Genomic DNA, 21,492 nt, shown 5'->3' with positions numbered 1-21,492 from the left:
TTCAGGAATAAAAATAACGAATTTGATGTAAAGATGGCATATCTACCAGTTGGTTCCTTCGAATGCAGCTTTGGAAAGAAGAAGAATTAACGAGTTAAAATCTGTGCTGGTTCAATAAGTTGAAGGTCACTTGATAAGTTTTTTTTTTTAGTTTAAGTCTTCATTATGAAGAAACAATGAATGACTGGACATTGTTTTCCTTGAAGCAGAGGAGACTTGGGGAGGCCATGATTGAGATACCTAAAATTGAGGTTTGTTGACAGGAAGAAACTTTTCCCTTGATGAGGGATCAATGAGGAGAAGGCATAGATTTGAGGTAAAGGGAAAAATCCTTTCATCCTGAGGGTGGTGGGAATTTTAAATGTTACCTCCTGCAAGGGTGGTAAAGGCAGGATCTAAAATCTGAATTTCGGCTGTTGTTAGGAGCAACCATTTTAATGCATGCTTTTACTAACTACAAAATGGCTTCTGAAGGCAAGTAACATGAAATAACATAACAAAATGGCTTCTAGGAGCAATGGCATTTAACTCTGCTGAAAACTGCATTCCTGAACTAATTGAAAGATTAGCAAACAATGCCCTGTTCATCGTATGAATTAACTAAGCAAGATAGGACATTATTAAAGTATTCAAATTGACCTTGGAAACCAAGTGGCAAGAGATAAAGACGCGAAAACAAGTTAGTTCCTAGGAAATATCATTGGCTTAATTTTATGTTTATTTATCACATCATTTCATTTTATTGGATTCGTTTTGCAATTAAAGCTGTTGTCTTTAATAGACCTATAAAAAGTTGTCTGTGTTTTAAGATTGCGCACAGCTTTTCCAGAATACACAGGAGAGTTTAACCTCTGTGTTGCTGGATAACCTATGCCCAGCCCGTACTAAATTGTTGAAACTTGCTGAAGCCGACCGCATTCCTGTTGATTATTTGACTGATCGTGGAATCGAGAGACCCCTCTTTGGGGGTCGAGATCTACAATAGCACTTGAAGTATTTAGAAGTTCACTTAATGCCAAAATAAAACAATGGGCCAAATGGGATTAGCAAATTAAATGCTCTTGTTTTGACTGGCACAGACTGAATGGGCCAAAGGGTCTTTCTCTGTGCTGTAGATCTCCATGACTCCCTTGTATCCATGGCAATTAATGGAATCTATTAATGGTAATCTGTTTCTTCTCGCAATTCAGTACGTTTTGTTACATTTTGCCACGGCGTTGGAAAATGAAAGCAACCTGGTCCCGGTTCAGTTGTTTTAGGGGAAAGAGAAACTGACAAAGGACCTAGTGGCTTAAAATGAAGGATTAATGAAACTCGCCCAGGGTTTCTTCCAGCGTGGTTGGAGAGTGCAGGAGAGTTGCTCCTCCTCTGACAATCTTCAATTTGTGGGAAATGTCCTCCTGCAAGGAAGGAGGATGATGCAATGTTTTGTGTGCTGTTTCTAAAACGTCAGTGTTGGGGGTGGAAGGGCTGCAGTGGTGGGGGAAGAGTGAGAATAATTGGAAAGAAATGTGCTGTTGCATTTGCAGGAGATTGAAAAGGAACTTTGAGGAATAAGGCAGAATAAGAGACTAATGAGCTGTCATAGAGTCCTAGAGATGTACAGTATGGAAGCAGACCCTTTAGTCCTACCTGTCCCTGCCGACCAGATATCCTAACTTAATCTAGTCCCACTTGCCAGAACCTGGCCCATATCCCTCCAAACCCCCTCTATTCATTTACCTGTTCAGATGCCTTTTAAATATTGTAATTTTACCAACCTCCACCACTTCCTCTGGCAGTTCATTCCATAAATGCACCATTGTCTGTGTGGGAAATGTTGCCCCATAGGTCTCTTTTTTATATCTCTGTTTCTTTAAACAACTATTTTTAAATCTGTGCCTTTTTAATAGCCTACCAGTCTGCCACTGGAAGACTGATATTCCTCCTGGATTTTGAACACCTTTTTTAAAATGACCTTTGTCCATCTCCAAATCCCCCCTGCCCAGCTCTTTCAGTGCTTCCACCAAGATCCACATCCCTCATCCACTCTTTGTAAATCTCTGCGTTCTTTGAAGATTCTCTACCTCTCGCAGAAAGTGGCGAACTTTCACTGTCATTAAATTCAATGGAAATTAAATCAGGCAGTTCTGGAGCAGATAGTTAATCGTGATGCCAACTTTATGGTTGTACCAAGTCTTAACAAAAAAATTCCTACCTCTGAGAAACTCCGAACCATAAACCTGCCTAGGTATACCAGTGTAATCAGATGTTTGAAAAGATTAATGTGGTAATATTAAATTTATCTTCAACATAAGCAAAAATAAGGATTATTAAAACAATACTATAGACTCATTAATTGAGAACAATTGATAAGGTTCACAGTATCTGACAGGATGTTTGGTTTCTATCATGGCTGCTTTCAGACAGCCTGCATGTTATGGGACAAATGTGTCACATCTAAAAGGTGTGAGATTGGTGATGGGTTAAGATAGCACACCTACCAAAAAAATGACATGGCATCATATCTTAGATATAGATATATTCTGTTACGTTTTCTTGTATTCTGGATGACGGAGACATCAATCCCTTTAGACAATTCTCAGATTCGTATCAGTTCTTCGAAGGTAAGGATATTTTCTTTTGTTAAGGAGGCTAACAACGTATACAGTATTCCAGGTGTGGTTACAGCAAGGGTCTGTACAGTTTGGGAAAGACTTCCTTATTGACCCTTTATGACAGAGACTAGAGTATAACGTGATTTCCAAATTGCTTGCTAGACCTGCGCTCTAAGACCAATTTATCTATTTATCTGTAGCCGCCTGCTGTTATGTATTGGTTTGCCGACTTTTCATGTCTTCAATTACTCCAGCATGATCTCTATCTAAACTAAATTCCTTATTTTCACTGCTTTCTTTGGCTCCTAACCACTTGTGGAATGGTTTCCCCTATTGTACCCACTGTACACCAGTGACTGTGTAGCCAAAATCGAAACAACGCCATCTACAAGTTTGCTGATGACACCACTGTGGTGGGATGGATATCAAACAACCATGAGTCAGAATACGGAAGGAGATAAAGGGCTTGGTGTAAAGGCACAATGGTAACCCCCTCTCTTGTGCACTCTCGCTGTGTACCCAGTGCTACATCTGAAATAACCTATTTACTAGTTGAGAGAATGGTGCCAGAAAAGCTCAGCAGGTCAGGCAGCATCCGAGGAGCAGGACAATCGATGGTTTACACCTGAAACATTTATCAGGAATGAGGCCAGGCTTATGCCCAAAACGTTGATTCGCCTGCTCCTCGGATGCTGCCTGACTAGCTGTGCTTTTCCAGCTGGCAGATGTGGTGCCAGTCAAGCAGGTTGCTTTGTCCTGGATTGTATCTGGCTTTTCGAGAGTTGGAGCTGCTCCCTTCCAGGTAAAAACAATAACTGCAGATGCTGGAAACCAGATTCTGGATTAGAGTGGTGCTGAATCCTTGGATGCTGTCTGAACTGCTGTACTTTTCCAGCACCACTGCTCCCTTCCAGCCAAGTAAGGGACTATTCCATCACACTCCTGACTTGTGCCTTTGCAGACAGTGGCTTTGGGGAGACCAGAGGTGAGTTTCCCACTGCAAGATTCCCAGCCTCTGACAGGCTCTTGTAACCAGGGTATTTATATGGCGAGTCCAATTCAGATTCTGGTCAATGGTAACTCTCTTCAAGAAATCATTTAGTGAAGGATTCAGCGATGATAATGCTGTGGAATATGATGGGGTGATGACTTGATTCTCTCTTTGCTGGAGAAATGGATATGGATTTATGAGGAAATTTGAGCGGCAAAATGCAGCCTAAATCTGAAATTGAGGATGTGTGAGACACGGTCAGGGAGCTGGGGTATCCGCCCAATGCCATTTGTATTTATTTACAATTTGTGACAAAAATTGTTGAGCAAACAAAACTTCTGAAAAACTTTTGATTTGGAACTTCTGCTTTTTTTTCAATTACAGGTTGTTCTGTTATAACATGTATATCATCATCGTGAATTCACTGTAACACACTTGATGAATTGAGGATGTTTCTAAAGCGCGAACTTTTAAACGTGTGTTGGCTGTAACGTGATTACAATGTTCAACAGTTTAAATGCTGTAACACGGGGTTGCACAAGAACGCAATCATCGCAATATAGAAGAACTGATGGTGGTCCCTTTTTAAAAGGGGGAAGGCCTATTATTTGAATAGTGGGTGGCCTGTGGGTGGGGTGGGGGAGGGCAATAGATTTTATTGTGTGGTTTATTCCGTACTCTTACCTTTTAATCGGCTGAATGGATGTCTTTTTTTCTCTCTCAGTAAATTAAGGCTCATAAATTCTAAATCCACTAATGTGAGGAGTAATATTACTTCTGAAAAGTCCAAAATAATAATTGCTGTGAACTTTTGGGGTGTTGATACAAAAAGTGGAAGAATTGAAAGTTTGCTGCGAAATGCTACAAATGGAACCCGTGCACCAGTCACGACAGAACCACCATTCCCAGGAGACAAGTATGCCATAGATGATACCTACCTTCATTCGGTAAGTTACAGTTTTGATTGCGTGGCTATTTAATTTAGTTGTGTAGATTTCTGTTTCAGTCATGGGCCCAGCCTGGTGATTGACAAAGTATGCAAAGCTGTTACAGACAGCTGAAGAAAATGGTGTTTTTTTTATATAAAAAGGAAATGTGTTGGTGAAAAAACTGTTTATGTCCTCATATTTCTGGAATGAAAATGCAGAGCCATTTGTGTATCTTGAGCATTTTAATACTCGGTGATTCTCTTTAAAGTTATGATGCGGAGTTGCTGGTGTTGGACTGGGATGGATAAAGTCAGAAGTCACATGACAACGTCCGACAGGTTTATTTGATATCTAAGGCTTTTGGAGCGCTGCTCCTTCATCACATGAAGGCATATTAAAGTTAACATGCAGGTGCAGTTAGGAAGACAAATGCAGTGTTAGCGTTCATTCCAAGAGGTCTAGAATACAAGATCAGTGATGTATTACTGAGGCTGTATAAGACTCAGTCAGACTGTATTGGGAGTATTATGAGCAATTTTGGGCCCCATATCTAAAGGATGCACTGATGTTGGCAGGAGTCCAGAGGAGGCTCACAAGAATGAGGTGGCACAGTGAGCACTGCTGTTTCACAGCGCCAGGGACCCAGGCTCGAATCCAGCCTCTGGTGACTGTGCAGACTCCACACAGACATTCTCCCTGTGTTTGTGTGGGTTTCCTCCGGGTGCACCAGTTTCCTCCCACAATACAAAGATGTTCAGGTTATGTGGATTGGCCATGCTCAATTCCCCATTGTGTTCCAGGATGTGTAGGTTCAGTGCATTAATCGGGGGTAAATGTAGAGTAATGGGTTTGGGTGGGATACCCTTCAGAGGGTCAGTGTGGACTTCAAGGGCCAAAGGGCCTGTTTCCACATGTAGGGGATTCTATGAAGAATGATCTCCAAAATGAAAAGCTTGTGAAATGAGGAATGGCTAAGCCCCCACATTCCTGATGAAGAACTTATACCCGAAACATCGACTCTCCTGCTCCTTGGATGCTTCCTGACTGGCTTTTCCAGCACCACACTTTTCCATTCTGATCTCTAGCATCTGCAGTCCTCACTTTTTCCCATTTAATGACCCCGTTGACCAACTCTTCAAATATTCCTGATGACCAGAAGTCTCTACGCAGTCAAAGTTAGTTTTATTCCCCCATCTCATTAATTTACATATATTCCCATAGTATGGCATCTAGCCCCTGTATCGTCTGATGCTGCTATGTTTACCAGCCTTTGCTTCATTAACAAGAGGCAGGAGGACGGATCACAGTTTGCTCAAGTCTGGACCATATGCTTTGTTTTTTTGTAAGTTGCAGCAAATCATTCATTGAAGTTCATGTTTTAGGGAAAATTTAATTGCTATGGTTAATCTGTGTCCTGAGAGAGAAGAATACTTTGACGGGCATCATGTTCTTGATTGCACGTTGTAAATTGTTTGTTTGTTTTGTATTTTGCAAATTAGAGGGAATGAATTGGCTGATGTAAAATCTACTGTACAATAACTGTGAAATGAATTTGGTTCTTTCTGTCCTGGGAGGAGAGAGGCAATCTCTAAAACGTTCAGTGCTGGTACTGTGTATATGAGTGTCACGTGATCTCTGGATCGGAAACACCTTCAAAGCCCCTTCAGATAGCTTGGTTACTGTTTATGAGCATGAAAATGGGGACTGTATTTCCCTCTAGAACATTTAAAAGCATAGAGGAACAAAGTTTTGGCTCTTTAATTATCCAAGTTATTTTCCCTGGCAAACCTTATTTCTGTGCTTTTATAACCTTTTTAGGAGGAAGATTTTATTAATGGGAGTAGTACCTCAACAAAACTTTCTTGCAGCAACTCTGTTGGATATTAAGAAAATGAAAAACGTCCATTTGCCAGGATGCAACCTGTATTCTCAGCAAGTGTGGTGGGAGGAATATGTTGATAACCAAACTCCGTGACCCCCGCCTGTTATTTTTCGAATGTCAATTCAATCATCAATAGGGCCTGTTCTGTTTTTTTGTGCTATTATCCAGAGTAAAATAAACTTCCACCTGCCTATTTCAATGAACCCATAATGGTGGCTCAGTGGTTAGCACTGCTGCCTCACAGCGCCAGGGACCCAGATTCCAATCCCACCTCGGGTAACTGTGTGGAGTTTGCACATTCTTCCCGTGCCTGCGTGGGTTTCCTCCGGGTGCTGTGGTTTCCTCCCACAGTCCAAAGATGTGCAGGTTAGGTAAACTGGCCATGCTAAATTGCCTGTAGTGTTAGGTACATTAGTCAGAAGGGAATGGGTCTGGGTGGGTTGCTCTTCAGAGGGTCGGTGTGGACTTGTTTCCACACTGTAGGCAATCTAATCTAATCTAAACAGATTATTTTAATACTACTTCTTAAAACTAGTAGCAAAAACTGGTTAAGATCGAAGCTGCAATCCAAACTTAGAATAATGTCCTGTGAACTCCAAAGACAGACACGCTCTCACAATGCAGAAAGATGACAAATCCTGCTGTGGGCCAGGGATCTGGAAATGGGATGAAGTATTGTGACTTGGGAGATATCGAATTGTTGACAGCTGGTACAGAGGCATATGTTCTGATTACAATCAACCTGGATCAGAAAGTGATCCTGTTGGGTACAGTGCTCTCTCATTGGAATGTCACCTTTTGTTGTAGGGCATGGACCCCAAACCTTATCACATCGATGCTAACGTTTGAGCCACCGCTTTTGAGGTTTTACCAGGTAGTCAGAAATACTGATGCTCAACTTTTCTCAGATTCCCGGAAACTTCTACTGAGAAAAGCATCCTCCCAGCTCCTGGAACGTATTTCTTAGTAAATACTAAAGTTTGTTTAGTGTTTTATAGATTACAGAATGGATTGCTAGGCGACTGTTAACATCAAGGCTACCTAATTCTTTCATAGCCAGGTTTCTAACCATTAAGGCAATAAATTCCATTTCTTATCTCCTTTCAAAGCTTTCTCCAAAGTAACTTAATAGTCTTCTATACAATTGGTGGCTTCTAGCCCACATTAAACTATTAACGGGGATTTCTCAAGGATGAAGGTTTTGATTCTGGAAATCCAATCAAGTCCACATCTTCCAATTTCTCATGCAGTGTTTGGATTACTTATTTATATTTAAGGACTATTTTGTCAATACACCTGAATTTCCTTAATGTTATTTCATCTTATACCTACATTGAAGCAACCTGTAGATTATTCAAATGAATTTCCTTTGAAATTGCTGTTGCTGCAGAACCGAGAGTCATAGAGATGTACAGCACGGAAACAGACCCTTCAGTTCAACTCATCCATGCCAGCCAGATATCCCAACCCAATCTAGTCCCACCTGCCAGCACCCGGCCCATATCCCTCCAAACCCTTCCTATTCATATACCCATCCAAATGCCTCTTAAATGTTGCAATTGTACCAGCCTCCACCACTTCCCCTGGCAGCTCATTCCATACACGTACCACTCTGTGTGAAAAAGTTGCCCCTTAGGTCTCGTTTATATCTTTCCCCCCTCACCCTAAACCTATGCCCTCTAGTTCTGGATCTTGCCTGCCCTTTAAAACACTGAATTAGTTATTAATATTTTCAATTGGAACTTGTCAAATGCAAAAATAAAAATTATTACATTTGATTTGGAAATGGTTCAAGAGCAATTGCTTGATGTTTCAGTTAGCTGTAACGAATTAATTAACTCTGTAATAATGGACCCTTTTTTATTTCTCCCAGTGTTAATAACCATTTCTTCTCATGTACATTATTCAAGCCATTTTCTCCAGATTAGCTAAGACCACTGCTATCTTGAGACAGACTTGCTGAAGAGAAGATAATTGCAAGCAGGTCCCACATTTCGAATGAGTTTGGTTCTAGAGTTATTCACAAATTGATCTGTACACAAGTCAGAAGACAATGCAGGACAATATAAAATAGCCACTTGCAAGTATGAGGAAACATTCGTATGTTGGATCTTTGAAATTAATAATTGTATGGGATCTCACTTGGAGGCACAAGTGTTTCTAAGTCAGCCATTTGTGAGTTGGGGACCCCCATAGCCCAGTTCCAAAGACCATGTTCCCATGTCCTGGGAGATCATTGTAAACACAAGCTTTACAACTCAATTTGGTTTTCACTTCTGCCACATTGTCACCTTCAAAGATATTCTGCTTGTTTACTCCTTGCCACTTCTGTTCTGTGAAGTATTTTGCAGTTTCATTTGAATGGTCTTCATGCTGTTTTTCTTGCAGTTACAAAAACAAAAACTCCTCTTGAGACCAGAAAATTTAGTTACTTGGCACTACTGAGTGTGTTCATAAAATGGAAGGACTTGAAACTGTGCACTTTGTACTTTTTTCTGACAATATCAAGATAACTGAAATCCAAAGAAGTGCTTTATTTTGAAATTTAGAATCTGCTGTATTGTTGGACAGGAAAGATTCAACTTTATTGCAGCCATAATGATTCACATATGTCTAGTGCCTTTCACAGCCGTCTGATGTCTTTCCTCCCTTCACTTTTTACAATGCTATCAAGGTTGTTTGTAGCCAGCAATATAGACAAGAAGAAAGGTCGCAGGATTGAAATATTAACTCTGTTTTCTCTCTACAAAAATTACCAGAATTTCTCCAGCAATTTCTGTTTTTGTTTGTTTGTTACAGTCAAGAACTCTCCTGCTCTTCAAAAGAAGTATGCTATTGTCTCCCATTTATCTAAGAATTGGTAGGACCTTGGTTTGGCACTTTCTAGGGTACAGTGCTCTCTCACCGGAATGTCAACTTTTGTCAAACATAGATGCCAATGTTTGAGCCACAGCTAATAATGTGCTCCTGACTAGGTCATCTGTTTTAATGAGATTGTTTTTTGCCTAGCAAGACTGTTGGCATTGCAAGTGGAAGAATTTTATTTTGCCCTCTACCCACTATTGCTTTAGATACTCCTTAGGCAATGGATTCAATCTACCTCCACCTTTTTAAAAGAAGTTAATTGACCCTCCCTCCAGCACCTTCTGAGGCACTGTTTCGTAGCCCTCCGAGAAAAAATATTATCTCTGTCCCAAAAGGGTGACCCTTAATTTTCAAACAATGACCCCTAGTTCTGGGCTCCCCCACAACAGGAAGCATCTCTTTCCATGTTGACCTTATCAAGATTCTTTGGAATCTTGTCGAGTCCCTGCTCACTCACTAACTTCCATTTAAAACAAACCCTGGTCTGTCATCTGACCCAATGCACCAGGAAGAACAACCTTTTAATGCTTTCTGAAGCAAAATAGTTACTTACTACTTTACAAAAGATCTGGGTTTTTCAGGATAGATGATGGTTTGCAGTGCTGCTCCACATTGGCCTTTTACTTGCTACAAATTTTATTTAATATTTATTTGTGGAATGCGGGTGTTTCTGGCTGGATCAGCATTTATTGCCCATCCCTAGTTGGCCCTTGAGAAGGTCGTGGTGAGCTGCCTTCTTGAACCGCTACAGTCCACCTACTGTGAGTTGACCTGCAATGCCAGTAGGGATCAAATTCCAGGATTTTGACCCAGCATGTGAGGGAATGGCCATGTATTTCCAAGTCATTATGGTGAGAGGATTGATGGGGAATTTGCAGGTGGTGGTGTTCCCATGTATCTGTTGCCTTTGTCCTTCTAGATGGATGTGTTAATGGGTTTGGAAGGTGCTGACTGAGGATCTTTGAATTTCTGCAGTGTGTTTTGGAGATGGTACACACTACTGCTACTGAGGGTCAATGGTGGAGGGAGTGAATGGACTGCTTTGGCCTGCATGTTGTCAAGCATCTTTAATGTTGGAGCCCCACACATCCAGGCAAGTGGAGAATATTCCATTACGCTCCTGACTTGTGCCATTATGGGCAGGCTTTTAAAGAGTCAGGAGGTGAGTTACTTGCTGCTGTATTCCTGCCTCTGACCTGCTCTTGAAGGCACTGTTTATGCCGTTGAGTTTCTGGTCAATGGTAACCCCATGGATGCTGATAGTAGGGGATCCAGTGATGGTAACTGGTTTCTGAATGTCAATTTGTGGTGGATAGATCATTTCCTATTGAGAGATGGCCATTGTCTGGTATTGATATGGCACAAAATATGTTTGCTACTTGTCAGCCCAAACTTGGATATTGTTCAGAACTTGTGCATTTGAACATGGACTATTTGAGTATTTGAGGAACTGTGAATGATGCTGAACATTGTTCAATCATCCACAAACATCCCCACTTTCTGGCCTTATGATGGAGGGAAGGTAATTGAAGCCGCTGAAGATGATTGGGCCTAGGATATTATCCTGAGGGGCTCCCACAGAGATGTCCTGGAGCTGAGATGACTGACCTCCAACAACCACAACCATCTTCCTATGTAACAGGTGTCTCCAACCAGCTGAGACTTTGCCCCCTGATACCCATTGATTCTGGTTTATCTAGGGCTCCTTGATGTCATGCTTGGTCAAATAAAGCCTTGATGTCAAAGGCAGTTGTTCTCCTCTCTCATTCGCTCTGTTGTCCCTGGTTGAATCAAGGCTGTAATGAGGTCAGGAGCTGAGTGGCCCTGGTGGAACCCAAACTGGGTGTCACTGAGCAGGTTTTTGCTGAGCAGATGCTGCTTGATAGCACCGTTGATCACCCCATCCATCACTTTACTGATAATCAAGAGTAGACCGATGGGATAATAATTGGCTGAGTTGGATTTGTTCTGCTTTTTGTGTAAAAGACATACCTGGGCAATTTTCCACATTGTCAAGTAGATGTTATTGATTGATCCACTGGAACAGCTTAGCTAGGGAAGCAGCTAGTTCTGGAGCACAAGTCGTCATATTGTCAAGATCCATAGCCTTTGCAGTATCCAATGTCTCCAACCGTTTCTTGGTTATCACATGGAGTGAATCAAATTGGCTGAAGGCTGGTATCTGTGATATGGGAACCATTGGAGGAGGCTGCGATGGATCATCCGCTCAGTGCTTCTGGCTGAAGATTGCTGCGAATGCCTCAGCCGTATCTTTTCCACTGATGTGCTGGGCTCTTCCATCATTGAGGATGGGGATATTGGTGGAGCTGCCTCCTCCAGTGAATTGTTCGATTATCCACCATCATTCACAAATGGAAATGGCAGGACTGCAGAGTTTAGATCTGATCTGTTGGTTGTGGGATCGCTTAGCTTTGTCTATCACTTGCTGCTTATGCTGTTTGGTTGCAAGTAGTCCTGTTTGGCTCCACCAGGTAGACACCTCATCTTCAGGGATGCCTGGTATTGCTCCATTGAACCAGAGTTGATCCCTTGGCTTGATGGTAATGGTTGAGTGGGGTATATGCTGTGCCATGAGGCTGCAGATTCTGCTGGAGTACAAGTCAGCTGCTGTTGATGACCCAGAGCGCCTCATGGATGCTCAGTCTGGAGTTGCTAGATCTGTTCAAGTTCTATGTCATTTTGCACGGTGACTATCTTACCGATTTAATGTCAGGCTGTTGTTTGACCAGTCTGTGAGACAGCTCTTCCAATTTTGACACTAATCCCGACACATTAGGAAGGAGGACTTCGCACAGTTGACAGGGTTGTTTCTGTCACTGTCTTTTCGAGCACCTAAGTTGGTCCGTGCAGTTTCATTTTTTTGTTGAGACTTTGTGGTGATTAGTACTACTGAGTTGCTTGCTAGGTCATTTCAGAGGGCTTTTACGAGTCAGCCACATTGCTGTGGGTTTGGAGTCACCAAACCAATTAAGGATGGGAGATTTCTTTCCCTGAAGGAATTGGTTTGTGAGGTTCCCTTCATGAGATTCTTACACGCTTGATGCAACTGCAATACGCCAACTTTTTGCGAATAGCCATAATTCAGTTAAGCATGTAAAGCTTTTTGGAGGATCACTTAACACTCTTTTTAGCTGCTTGCGGAGCGGGTCAAGCGATGCACTCTGAATAAGGGAACAATCCTCCCTTTATACAGGGTTTCACATCCAAGCCAGTCACACGCAAGACACAACCCCCATGCCACTCCCCCATAGTCACATACCCAGCGACAGTGATAGTACACGTCCCCCAAAATCCATGTGTGATTAGATTATTCCTTATTTTTCAACTGCTATCTTGGATGGCTCAGTATTTACAGGGAACAGAGTATGACTAGATTGTCACATCTTGTCTGCAAGACAGAAAAACAAAACCCTCTCTGTCTGGTTTAGCATCTAATTTCTTACATGTCAGCAGAACAAATCCAAACCAGATGTTTTTTTTATTTCCCAACAACTGGCAATGGTTTCATGGTCATCATTAGATTCTTAATTCTGGATAGTTTTTATTGAATTCAAATTCCACAATCCTCTGTGGCAGAATTTGAACCCAGGTCCTAGAATATGAGCTGAGTTCCTTGATTAATTGTCCAGCGATAATACCACTAGGCCATGGGCTCCCCATATAGAATGGCCTCCAACTGTACAGTTCAGTTTTTGAGTCTGTTATCTAGTGGACACTTCCTGATCTCACGTGGGTTCAAAATGAATTGCCAAAATATTCAAACAAAAGTGGGTGGAAATAGATAAATGAGAAGAGTGTTTGTCAAAAAAAAAAGCCGAGAAGAGACTGCAAGGGATTAATAAAAAAAAAGGCGATCCTCAAAGAAGTGTGAGTTGAATGTACCAACCTTTTTAAATATGCTCCTTTTGTGGAAACCATTTTTTTTAAGCTTCACTTGCAAATTGAGAAGCCAATAATGGCTCAGCTATTCAAACCCATTCTTCTAGCTATTAGCGTAATATAGCTCCAACCAGTTTATTTTGAGAACTGCAATATAATTTGTCTTGTTGTCTTTATTTTAAAGATAACTTCCTCTTCTTGAGTTTTAATGCCTTCAAGCTTTCTTTATAGTTGATTAGATTCCCTACAGTGTAGAGACAGGCCATTTGGCCCAACCAGTCCACAATTGACCCTCAGAGTCTTGACCTGCACATCTTTGTGACTGTGGGAGGAAACCGGAGCCCGGAGGAAACCCACGCAGACACGGGGAGATTGTGCAAACTCCACGCAGTCGCCCAAGATGGGAATCGAACCCAGGTCCCTGGCGCTGTGAGGCGGCAGTGCTAACCACTGAGCTACTATGACACCCATGCCGATTGCAGCTGGGAAAGGTTGCATGGAAGAAAATGAAACATTTTAAAAGAGCTGTGTCATTAGACTGCAGAAGCTTGGGTTGCAGACGCTGAGTTCTCTTAACTGCATGAATGTTTCCCTTTAGCTTCTGAGATTTAAAAAAAAAAGGAGAACTTGAGCTTGTGTATTTTTTTTGAGACATCTCTGAGTGCTTTACGGTCAATTGATGACCTTTCAAAGTGTAGTTATAGTTGTAAAGTAGCCAAACGTGGCAGCCAATTTGCATTCTGAAAGGTCTCAAACCGCAAGGAGGTAAGTGATCAGATAGGATGATGGTCACGGCACTAGTAGAATTTCCTTGCTCTTCAAATAGATTCATGAGGTTCCGTTTTACACCTGATTGAAGAATGATACATCTGAAAGGACAGTATGCCCTTATTTGGATTAGAAATATCAGTGAAGAAGATCTGCTTGAATGAGGTTTCAGCCACAAATAACGGAGCTGGACAAATGTGTCAAGAGCAAAGCCGAGGGTGACTTTTAAATGGTGAAATGCTCAAAAGAAGCTATTGTCTTCAGGCATGTAGCTGCCTGGTGTGCTCAGCCATGTGAGTGAGAACAGAAGATTGTAGAGTGACATTTGGTGGTATTGTCCACTCAGTCCAATCTCTGCTGCATGGGAGTTCAGTGTTATCTTTTTTCTTCTTTAAACTAAGAAAAATATGGGGTGTTTTCTGAAATGTTGGGAAGCATTTTGGAAAGGCAAATCAGGGCAGAACTCATACACTTAATGGTAAGGTCATGGTGGGTGTTGCTGAACAAAGAGACCTTGTTCATAGTTCCTTGAAGGTGGAGACGCAGGTAGATAGGATAGTGAAGAAGATAATGGGAAGCTTGCCTTTATTGGTCAGTGCTGAGTATAGGAGTTGGGAGGTCAAATTGTGCCTGTAGAGGGCATTGGTTGAAAAGGGTGCTGCTGGAAAAGCACAGTCAGGCAGCATCTGAGGAGCAGGAGAGTCGACGTTTTGAGCATAAGCTCTTCACCAGGAAGATGAAGAGCTAATGCTTGAAACTTTGATTCTCCTGCTCCTCGGATGCTGCCTGACCAACTGTGCTTTTCCATTACCACACTTCTTGACTCCGATCTCCAGCATCTGCAATTCTCTTTTTTTCTCCCAGGACGTTGGTTAGGCCACTTTTGCAATACTGTGTTCAATTCTGGTCTCCCTCCTATTGGAAAGATGTTGTGAAACTTGAAAGGATTCAGAAAAAAATTAACAATAATGTTGCTGGGACTGGAGGGTTTGAATTATAGGGAGAAGCTGAATAGGCTGGGGCTGTTTTCCCTGGAGCATTGGAGCCTAAGGGGTGGCCTTATAGAGATTTATAAAATCATGAAGGGCATGGGTAGGGTGAATAGACAAGGTCTTTTCCCCAGATGGAGGAGTCCAAAACTAGAGGACATAAGTTTAGGGTGAGAGGGGAAAGATTTAAAAGGGACCCAAGGGACAATATTTTCAAGCAGAGGGTGGTGTGTGTATGGAATGAGCTGCCAGAGGAAGTGTTGGAGGCTGGTACAATTATAACATTTAAAGGCATCTGGATGGGTATATGAATAGCAAGGGTTTGGAGAGATATGGGCCAAGTGCTGGCAAACGGGACTAGATCAATTTAGTCAGCATGAGATCTGTTTCCATGTTGTACATCTCTATGACTCTAACTGTGGAGCATTAGAGAGACTTGGGTCTTGGTGAATGGGGAGAATGTAGACTTCGGATTTGTTATAGGTACTGGTTGTCCTGGTTGGGTCCAAATTTTGTTGGTCTGAACATAGTCCGGAGTCCGTGCGGGGTCAGTCGGTTCCGTAGGCAGGTGCTGAGGAAGGAGATGTGGCTGTGGTAGCAAGTCTGTTTGAGAACGTGGCTGAAGAAGGGCTCCTGCCCGAAACGTCGATTCTCCTGCTCCTTGGATGCTGCCTGACCTGCTGCGCTTTTCCAGCAACACATTTTCAGCTCTTGGTGAATGGGTCGCATTGGATCAGTGCAAAGAAAATCAGAACATTTGTTGCATTGTTGACTTTTCCCTCAAATGAGCTGGGATACAAATTACCAGAAGTAATGTAACATTACATAATCTTGTAATGTAACATTACAAGATATCTTGTACTTGGAAGGGGGTGGACTGCAGATTCATCAGAATGATAACAGAATTGTTGTTGTTACAGAAGGAGGCCATTGGACCCATCATGCCTACTGTGACTCTTTGAGCAATTCTCTGTGTCATTTCCCCTGCTTCGCCTTGAAATCCTATACTGTCATCCTCTTTGGGTCATATTCCAATTCCCTCATGAATGCCCCAAATGTGCCTGCCCCAGTTACTTACTTGGACAGTTGATTCTGGACTTCAGCCACTCATTTTGTGAAAATAGTCTTTGTGTTGATTTGGTTTCTTTTGTCAATTACCTTTAAATCTCTGACCTCGCATTCTTGATCTTACCACCAGTGGGAATGATTTCCAGCTTGATGACTCTTCCCCCACTCCTAGCTTTCTCTTTTCAAAGGGAAAAAAATATTTGAGCTTCTCCAATCTATCTCCATGACCGAAGTGCTAGATATTGGATTAACTTGAGGACAAGTTATTGTAGCTTGTAACTGCCTGAATAAAGAAGGTAAAGGAATGGTATAACTGGGTAGTTTTGGAGATGCGTAAAGGATTCAGTAGGGTAGATAGACATTATTTCCTCTGATGGGGAAAAGGAAATACCATGTCAAGGTTGGAGCGAGGTAAATTCTGGCAATGTTGGGGAAGCACTGTGAAAAGGGAAATGGGAGCCTGGAATACATTTTTTTTTTGCTCAAAGGCTAGGTTAAACTGAGGGTGTTTGGCAAGGGCACCGATATTGAGGGATAATGAAGCAACGTCAGTAAATGCAATTGAGGTGTAACTAGAAACTGATTTAAAGCGAGTGGCTGAATGGACGCTCGCCCCCTCCTGCAATCATGGATCATGGGATCGTACAGCACAGAAGAGACCATTTGGCCCATCGAGTCTACACTGACCTGTCTACACTCATCCGACTTTCCTGCAAGTCGCCCACAGCCTTGAATGCTATGACATTTCAAGTGCTCATCCAAGTACTACTAAACGGTTGTGAGGTTTCTCACCCTTCCTATCTGCAGCCCCAGAACTGCATTCAAAACTCTGAATAAAAACAATCTTTCTCCAAATGCCCTGTAAACCTCCTGCCCTTCACCTTAACATTCTGCCCCCTCCTATTGAGGTCTTTCTATTGTTGCCATTTATGTGTCAGCTTTCACTGAAGAATGGATGGAGTTGTGCATTTCCATCCTCTAAAGTTAAAATTCCAGACTATTCAATCATATCAATGGAATTGGACTTGTTTATTTCTTGACTCTGAAATGTAGGACAGCATTCCAGTTGCTATAAAGCACCAGGTCCGTGGGCCCAGTCACAGCATGAGAGATTATCATCTCTCATAGTCATTTTGCAATTCCATATTTAAAACTGAGCATATCCAATTCTTCTGAGCTTTGAGGTAGGTTGTGTTCCTACTCAGCTGCCCAACTCTTAGTGGAACACCTGACATTGAAATGTAACCTAAGGAGCTTGGCTTGTTACTGCCCTGTTTGTAGCTGTTAGACACATTGTCTTTCAGGGACACTCTTGAGTTGAGTAGCATTTCATGCATTTTCTACTGTGCAGTAAAATATTGCTATTCACATTATCTTATTTAAATGCTGATACCATATCCTCCAAATTGCTGCAACATCCTCAGAATCTGCAGTTTGGAAGTTCAAGTTCTTGCTATCTGTAAGTAAACATTAGCGAGTGACTAACGAGATTTGATTTCAGCCCAAACGTCTTCATGTTTGAGCTTATGCAAACCGAGAAAAGGGTAGGCCTGCTGCATGTCCCCTATCCTAGCCCAACTATTCACAAAGCTCTGAATTGATGCTGAAAGAAGGCTATTCCCATTATCTGACATCTCACACTGGTTTTCCTTTTTGGTCTATCAGCTGTAGTTAAAAGATGCTCTTGTCTAGAAAGCTACCTGGAGGCCAAATTAATTATTTTTTTCCTCTTGTCATCGAGATGAAAATGTTGCCTTTTTGGAAGCTTATAAATGTAGAAACTTTTGCTCACAGTGTTAAAGTATGGAAAAGATTTATTGTATGAAGCACATGCAACTAACTCAATTTTGCAACTTTGGTTTGAATGAGGATAGAAGTATAACATAGGATTTAATTTTTTTTCAAACCTTCTTTTCTTCCACCTCACTCCACCGTCATGCTCTCACAATCCCTCCTGATCTCATAAGGAAAGCTTTTAAAACATAGGCATTTATCCCAGCGAGAGGTGCTATATAGCAGATTGATTGATTGTTTGTATAGGTGAGGCAGGGCAATAATTAAGTAATATGGTTTAAAAAAAATGCTGAGTATGGTCTCTGGTCTCTAAGCTGTTGGGGCTAATGGCTCAAGGATAAAACACGACTCCAATGTGCTGCACTTTGCTAAGAATGAAGCATGAACCATAACTGTACCCAAGCCATTGCCGTAGATTACTTGGTGAAATGTGTGACACATGGGAAAGAAATGTTGATGTGTGATGAAACATCTCCCCCGTTTCTCACTGAATCTATTCACCGTATGTTTTTGGACCTAAGTTGACTTGCATTATTTTGCATGTTGGCTAGAGGTTTAAGATGAGCATTTTGTTAATAATAAATGAAGTAAGTAGTCAAACATATTGCTCAATGGGTGTGCAGCATACTCGTTCCTCTCTGTTTACGTCAGCTTGACCAAAAGAGACTTTGTACTTCCAGAATTGACTGGTCCAACCTGCGTCTCACTGGTACTTTGTACTCTCTGTAAACTTGACTTCGTCCAAATCTCTGCTGCCCTTCTCTGCTGTGGTTCTGTTCGCCGAGCTGGAAGGTTACAAATCTTCGCACAAACTTTGCCCTTCTCTGTAGATATGGGCAGTCCTTTTTTGCCTATTGCCCATTCACAGGCTGATCTCCATTTGGCTCTGAGTCTGACAATGCTTTGATTTTAAACTTTGCACTTGCCTTTTCAAATCTTTCCATAGCCTCATGCCTGCCCAATCTATGTGATCTTCTCCTGCCGAATATGATATTCATACTTGTCTAATTCTAGCTTTTTGAGCTTTCCTGTTTTTAATTATTTAATTGCAGTTGGAATTGCTGCCTTTTATCCGCCATGGCTTGAAGCTCTGGAATATTGCCTGCCTTGAGTTTTTTTTTCTTCCTCCTTTTAAAGTGTTTCAAACTCATTGACTAAACGTTTTGGCTATCTCATCTGATATCACCTTATGCAGTTTAGTGTCAAGTTCCATCTTACTCTAAAGAGTCTTGAGAGATTTAATTACACAAGGTGCCTTTATACCTGTAGTCTCCAGATATACTAAGCTGTTAAAGGGGAAGGAAGGAACGATCTAAAAGTTAGTGTCTCTGAAGTACAAAGAAAATTAAAACACTTGAAATTCTGGTGTTTTTGATATTGTTTGCTTCCTTTTAACTAATGTTTTTTTTTTCTGAACGTTTTTCTCTCTGTTATTGCTATTCATTGTGATTTTGGATCTGTTATATTCATGCAACAATTGAGCTTATACTTCCCTTTTGTTCCCTTGACAGGAGATAGATAAGTATTGACTTGTTGGGGCTGGGTTTGAAGCCCCTAAATAGATAATTCTGAGGTTTTAAGCTCTGTATGGAATGGTCGGATTCTTGAGTATTCTTTGTTCAGGCAGCACTTTGAACTAAGATTCCAACATAGTGTAGCAACTGCGTACATGCTCAACTATCCATGTATTGGTTACTGTCAAAAAGTGTGGGGCTGGAAAAGCACAGCCAGTTGGGCAGCATCCTATGAGCAGGAGAGTCAACGTTTCGAGTATAAGCTGTTCAGGAATTCTTGATGAAGAGCTTAAGCTTGAAACGTCGACTCTCCTGTCCCTCGGATGCTGCCTGGCCTGCTGTGCTTTTCCAGCCCCACACGTATTGACTCTGATCTCCAGCATCTGCAGTCCTCACTCTCTCCATATACTGGTTACTGTCCTTTAATCTTTGTTCTTTAAGTTACCGTTATAGTCCCAGTCAATTCTGTTGGGTTTAAGTTTGTATGCTACATTGGGAACCAGCATTTTACTATTGCCTTGTTTGTGGAGGTGGTCTGCAGCATTATTTATTAAAACTGCTCTATGCAGGGATTGTAACTTTCTGTTTTAACAGACGTAACTGAAATTCCCTGGAAAGTAATTGCATAAAGTGTTAGTGCAATTGCTTGCTAGAGGGGAGAGTATATCACTTTTTTTGGAAATGGTGTACTTTTTAAAATACTCTTTGTTTCTGTGCAAAGACTTCAAGATTATCAGTGATGAGTTCTTCACCTATTAATGCACTATCCTTTTTGGAAAGTGATGATTTGTACATGATATCATGGGCTGTAGCAGTCTTTGTTATTAATCTTCATGCCTTGTGTTTAGGCAGTATGTGCTAATGGAGTACATAATCCTAGATGTCTTCGACATCAAGCCTGATCATCTGAAGAGCATACTTTCAAAGAGGGGTGACTGGGAATAATGATCAGGACTGCAAGGTTCCTGTTTTATTTTGCTCTCTGTCCTTCCCAGTCCTCAAGCCGAACTAATAGAGCCAGTTATTGCAGTTGAGATGCACAAAGCTGTCTTCGACTTGCTCCCTGTGCACAGATTGGCCATGAGACCTGGGAAATTTCTGTGCTCTGTTCACTTTGTGAATGAACATTTGGAGAACTTTTTTTCTCACTGACTTTAAAATGCAGAAAATGTAAAGTAAATTAGTGAGTTTAAAAGGAACTCCTGCGTGGTGCCTTTCCGTTATGATTTTTCATAACCACTTGACACCTAAATTAAGGGTTCTCCAGTTTGTTTACTGGATTTTTTTTGCATCATGTCACAAAATATTCAGTTAATTGTATCGCCTCTAAATCAAAATCTTTTTCTGGTAACTTTCTATGACCAAGGACAACAAATTGTATCCATGTAACACTTCTAATGTAACAAAACCTCCAAAGGTGCTATTGTTTAGTCTTTTGAGGGGATTGTAATGACACAAAGACTCAATTACTTTGAACAAATTAAATGAATCCTTTAAGAGTATAAGAAACATCATTCAAGGTTATTCACAATGATAGCTTGTGAATTAAAGATTAGAGCTTCAATTACTGAATATGTAGTATCTCTGAAATCAACAAATTTTACAGACTGTGTACCAATTACTTTGCATCTGCTTGCTGGCATCATTGCTTTCTCCTCTGTCCCAACTGGACTGAGTAGTGAATCATCTTTGGTTATTAATGTGCTGATGCCTGTTCCCTTGGAGATGACCCATGCTTAGAACGTCCCACCAATTTAAATCTGGAGTTTGAGATTTAAAATGTCAACATGGCATGCTGTGAAACTGAATTGCATGAGTCAGGTCATTGGTGAGGTAGTACCAGAAAGGTTAGGCCATAGTAAAATCCTAGTGTTGTTATTAATGTCCTACCAGTCCAAGCCTGCGTGCAAGCCATTTATAATCAACCTCCATCAAGGAAATAGGTATCACTGTTGTGGGGGCTACAGCTGTTCAAGGTGGTCTTGTTATTACCGTCAGGAAACCAGAGATGACTTAAGTCTTGTATTTTCATTCAGGGAAATAGCCAAAAACATTGTACATCCCATATTGTGTACAGAATGATTTCAAAATTTTTTAAAACTGTACCAACCTATCAGCAAACATTTATTAAAAAATAGGAGCAAGTGTAGGCTATTTGGCCCCTTTTGAGTCTGCTGTCTTATTTCATATGCTCA

At 41.4% G+C, this 21,492-nt stretch overlaps 1 protein-coding gene across 2 annotated transcripts in view; it reads left to right on the top strand.

Annotated features, from left to right (window-relative positions):
- Positions 1-21,492, top strand: part of LOC122562237 (alpha-N-acetylgalactosaminide alpha-2,6-sialyltransferase 2) — a 122,074-nt gene that overhangs the window by 61,558 nt on the left and 39,024 nt on the right. For both annotated transcript variants that reach the window (XM_088000711.1, XM_088000712.1), the window contains exon 3: positions 4,313-4,535. In XM_088000711.1, the coding sequence (XP_087856837.1) occupies positions 4,313-4,535 (223 nt within the window). The remainder of the gene's footprint in view (positions 1-4,312; positions 4,536-21,492) is intronic.

The sequence above is a fragment of the Chiloscyllium plagiosum genome, unplaced genomic scaffold, assembly GCF_037043375.1.
Source record: "Chiloscyllium plagiosum isolate Xiang-an unplaced genomic scaffold, Cpla_swu_hap1 HiC_scaffold_25, whole genome shotgun sequence".
NCBI lineage: Eukaryota > Metazoa > Chordata > Chondrichthyes > Orectolobiformes > Hemiscylliidae > Chiloscyllium > Chiloscyllium plagiosum.
Note: the sequence above shows the minus strand (reverse complement) of the source record. Positions and strands in the feature narration are given on the sequence as shown.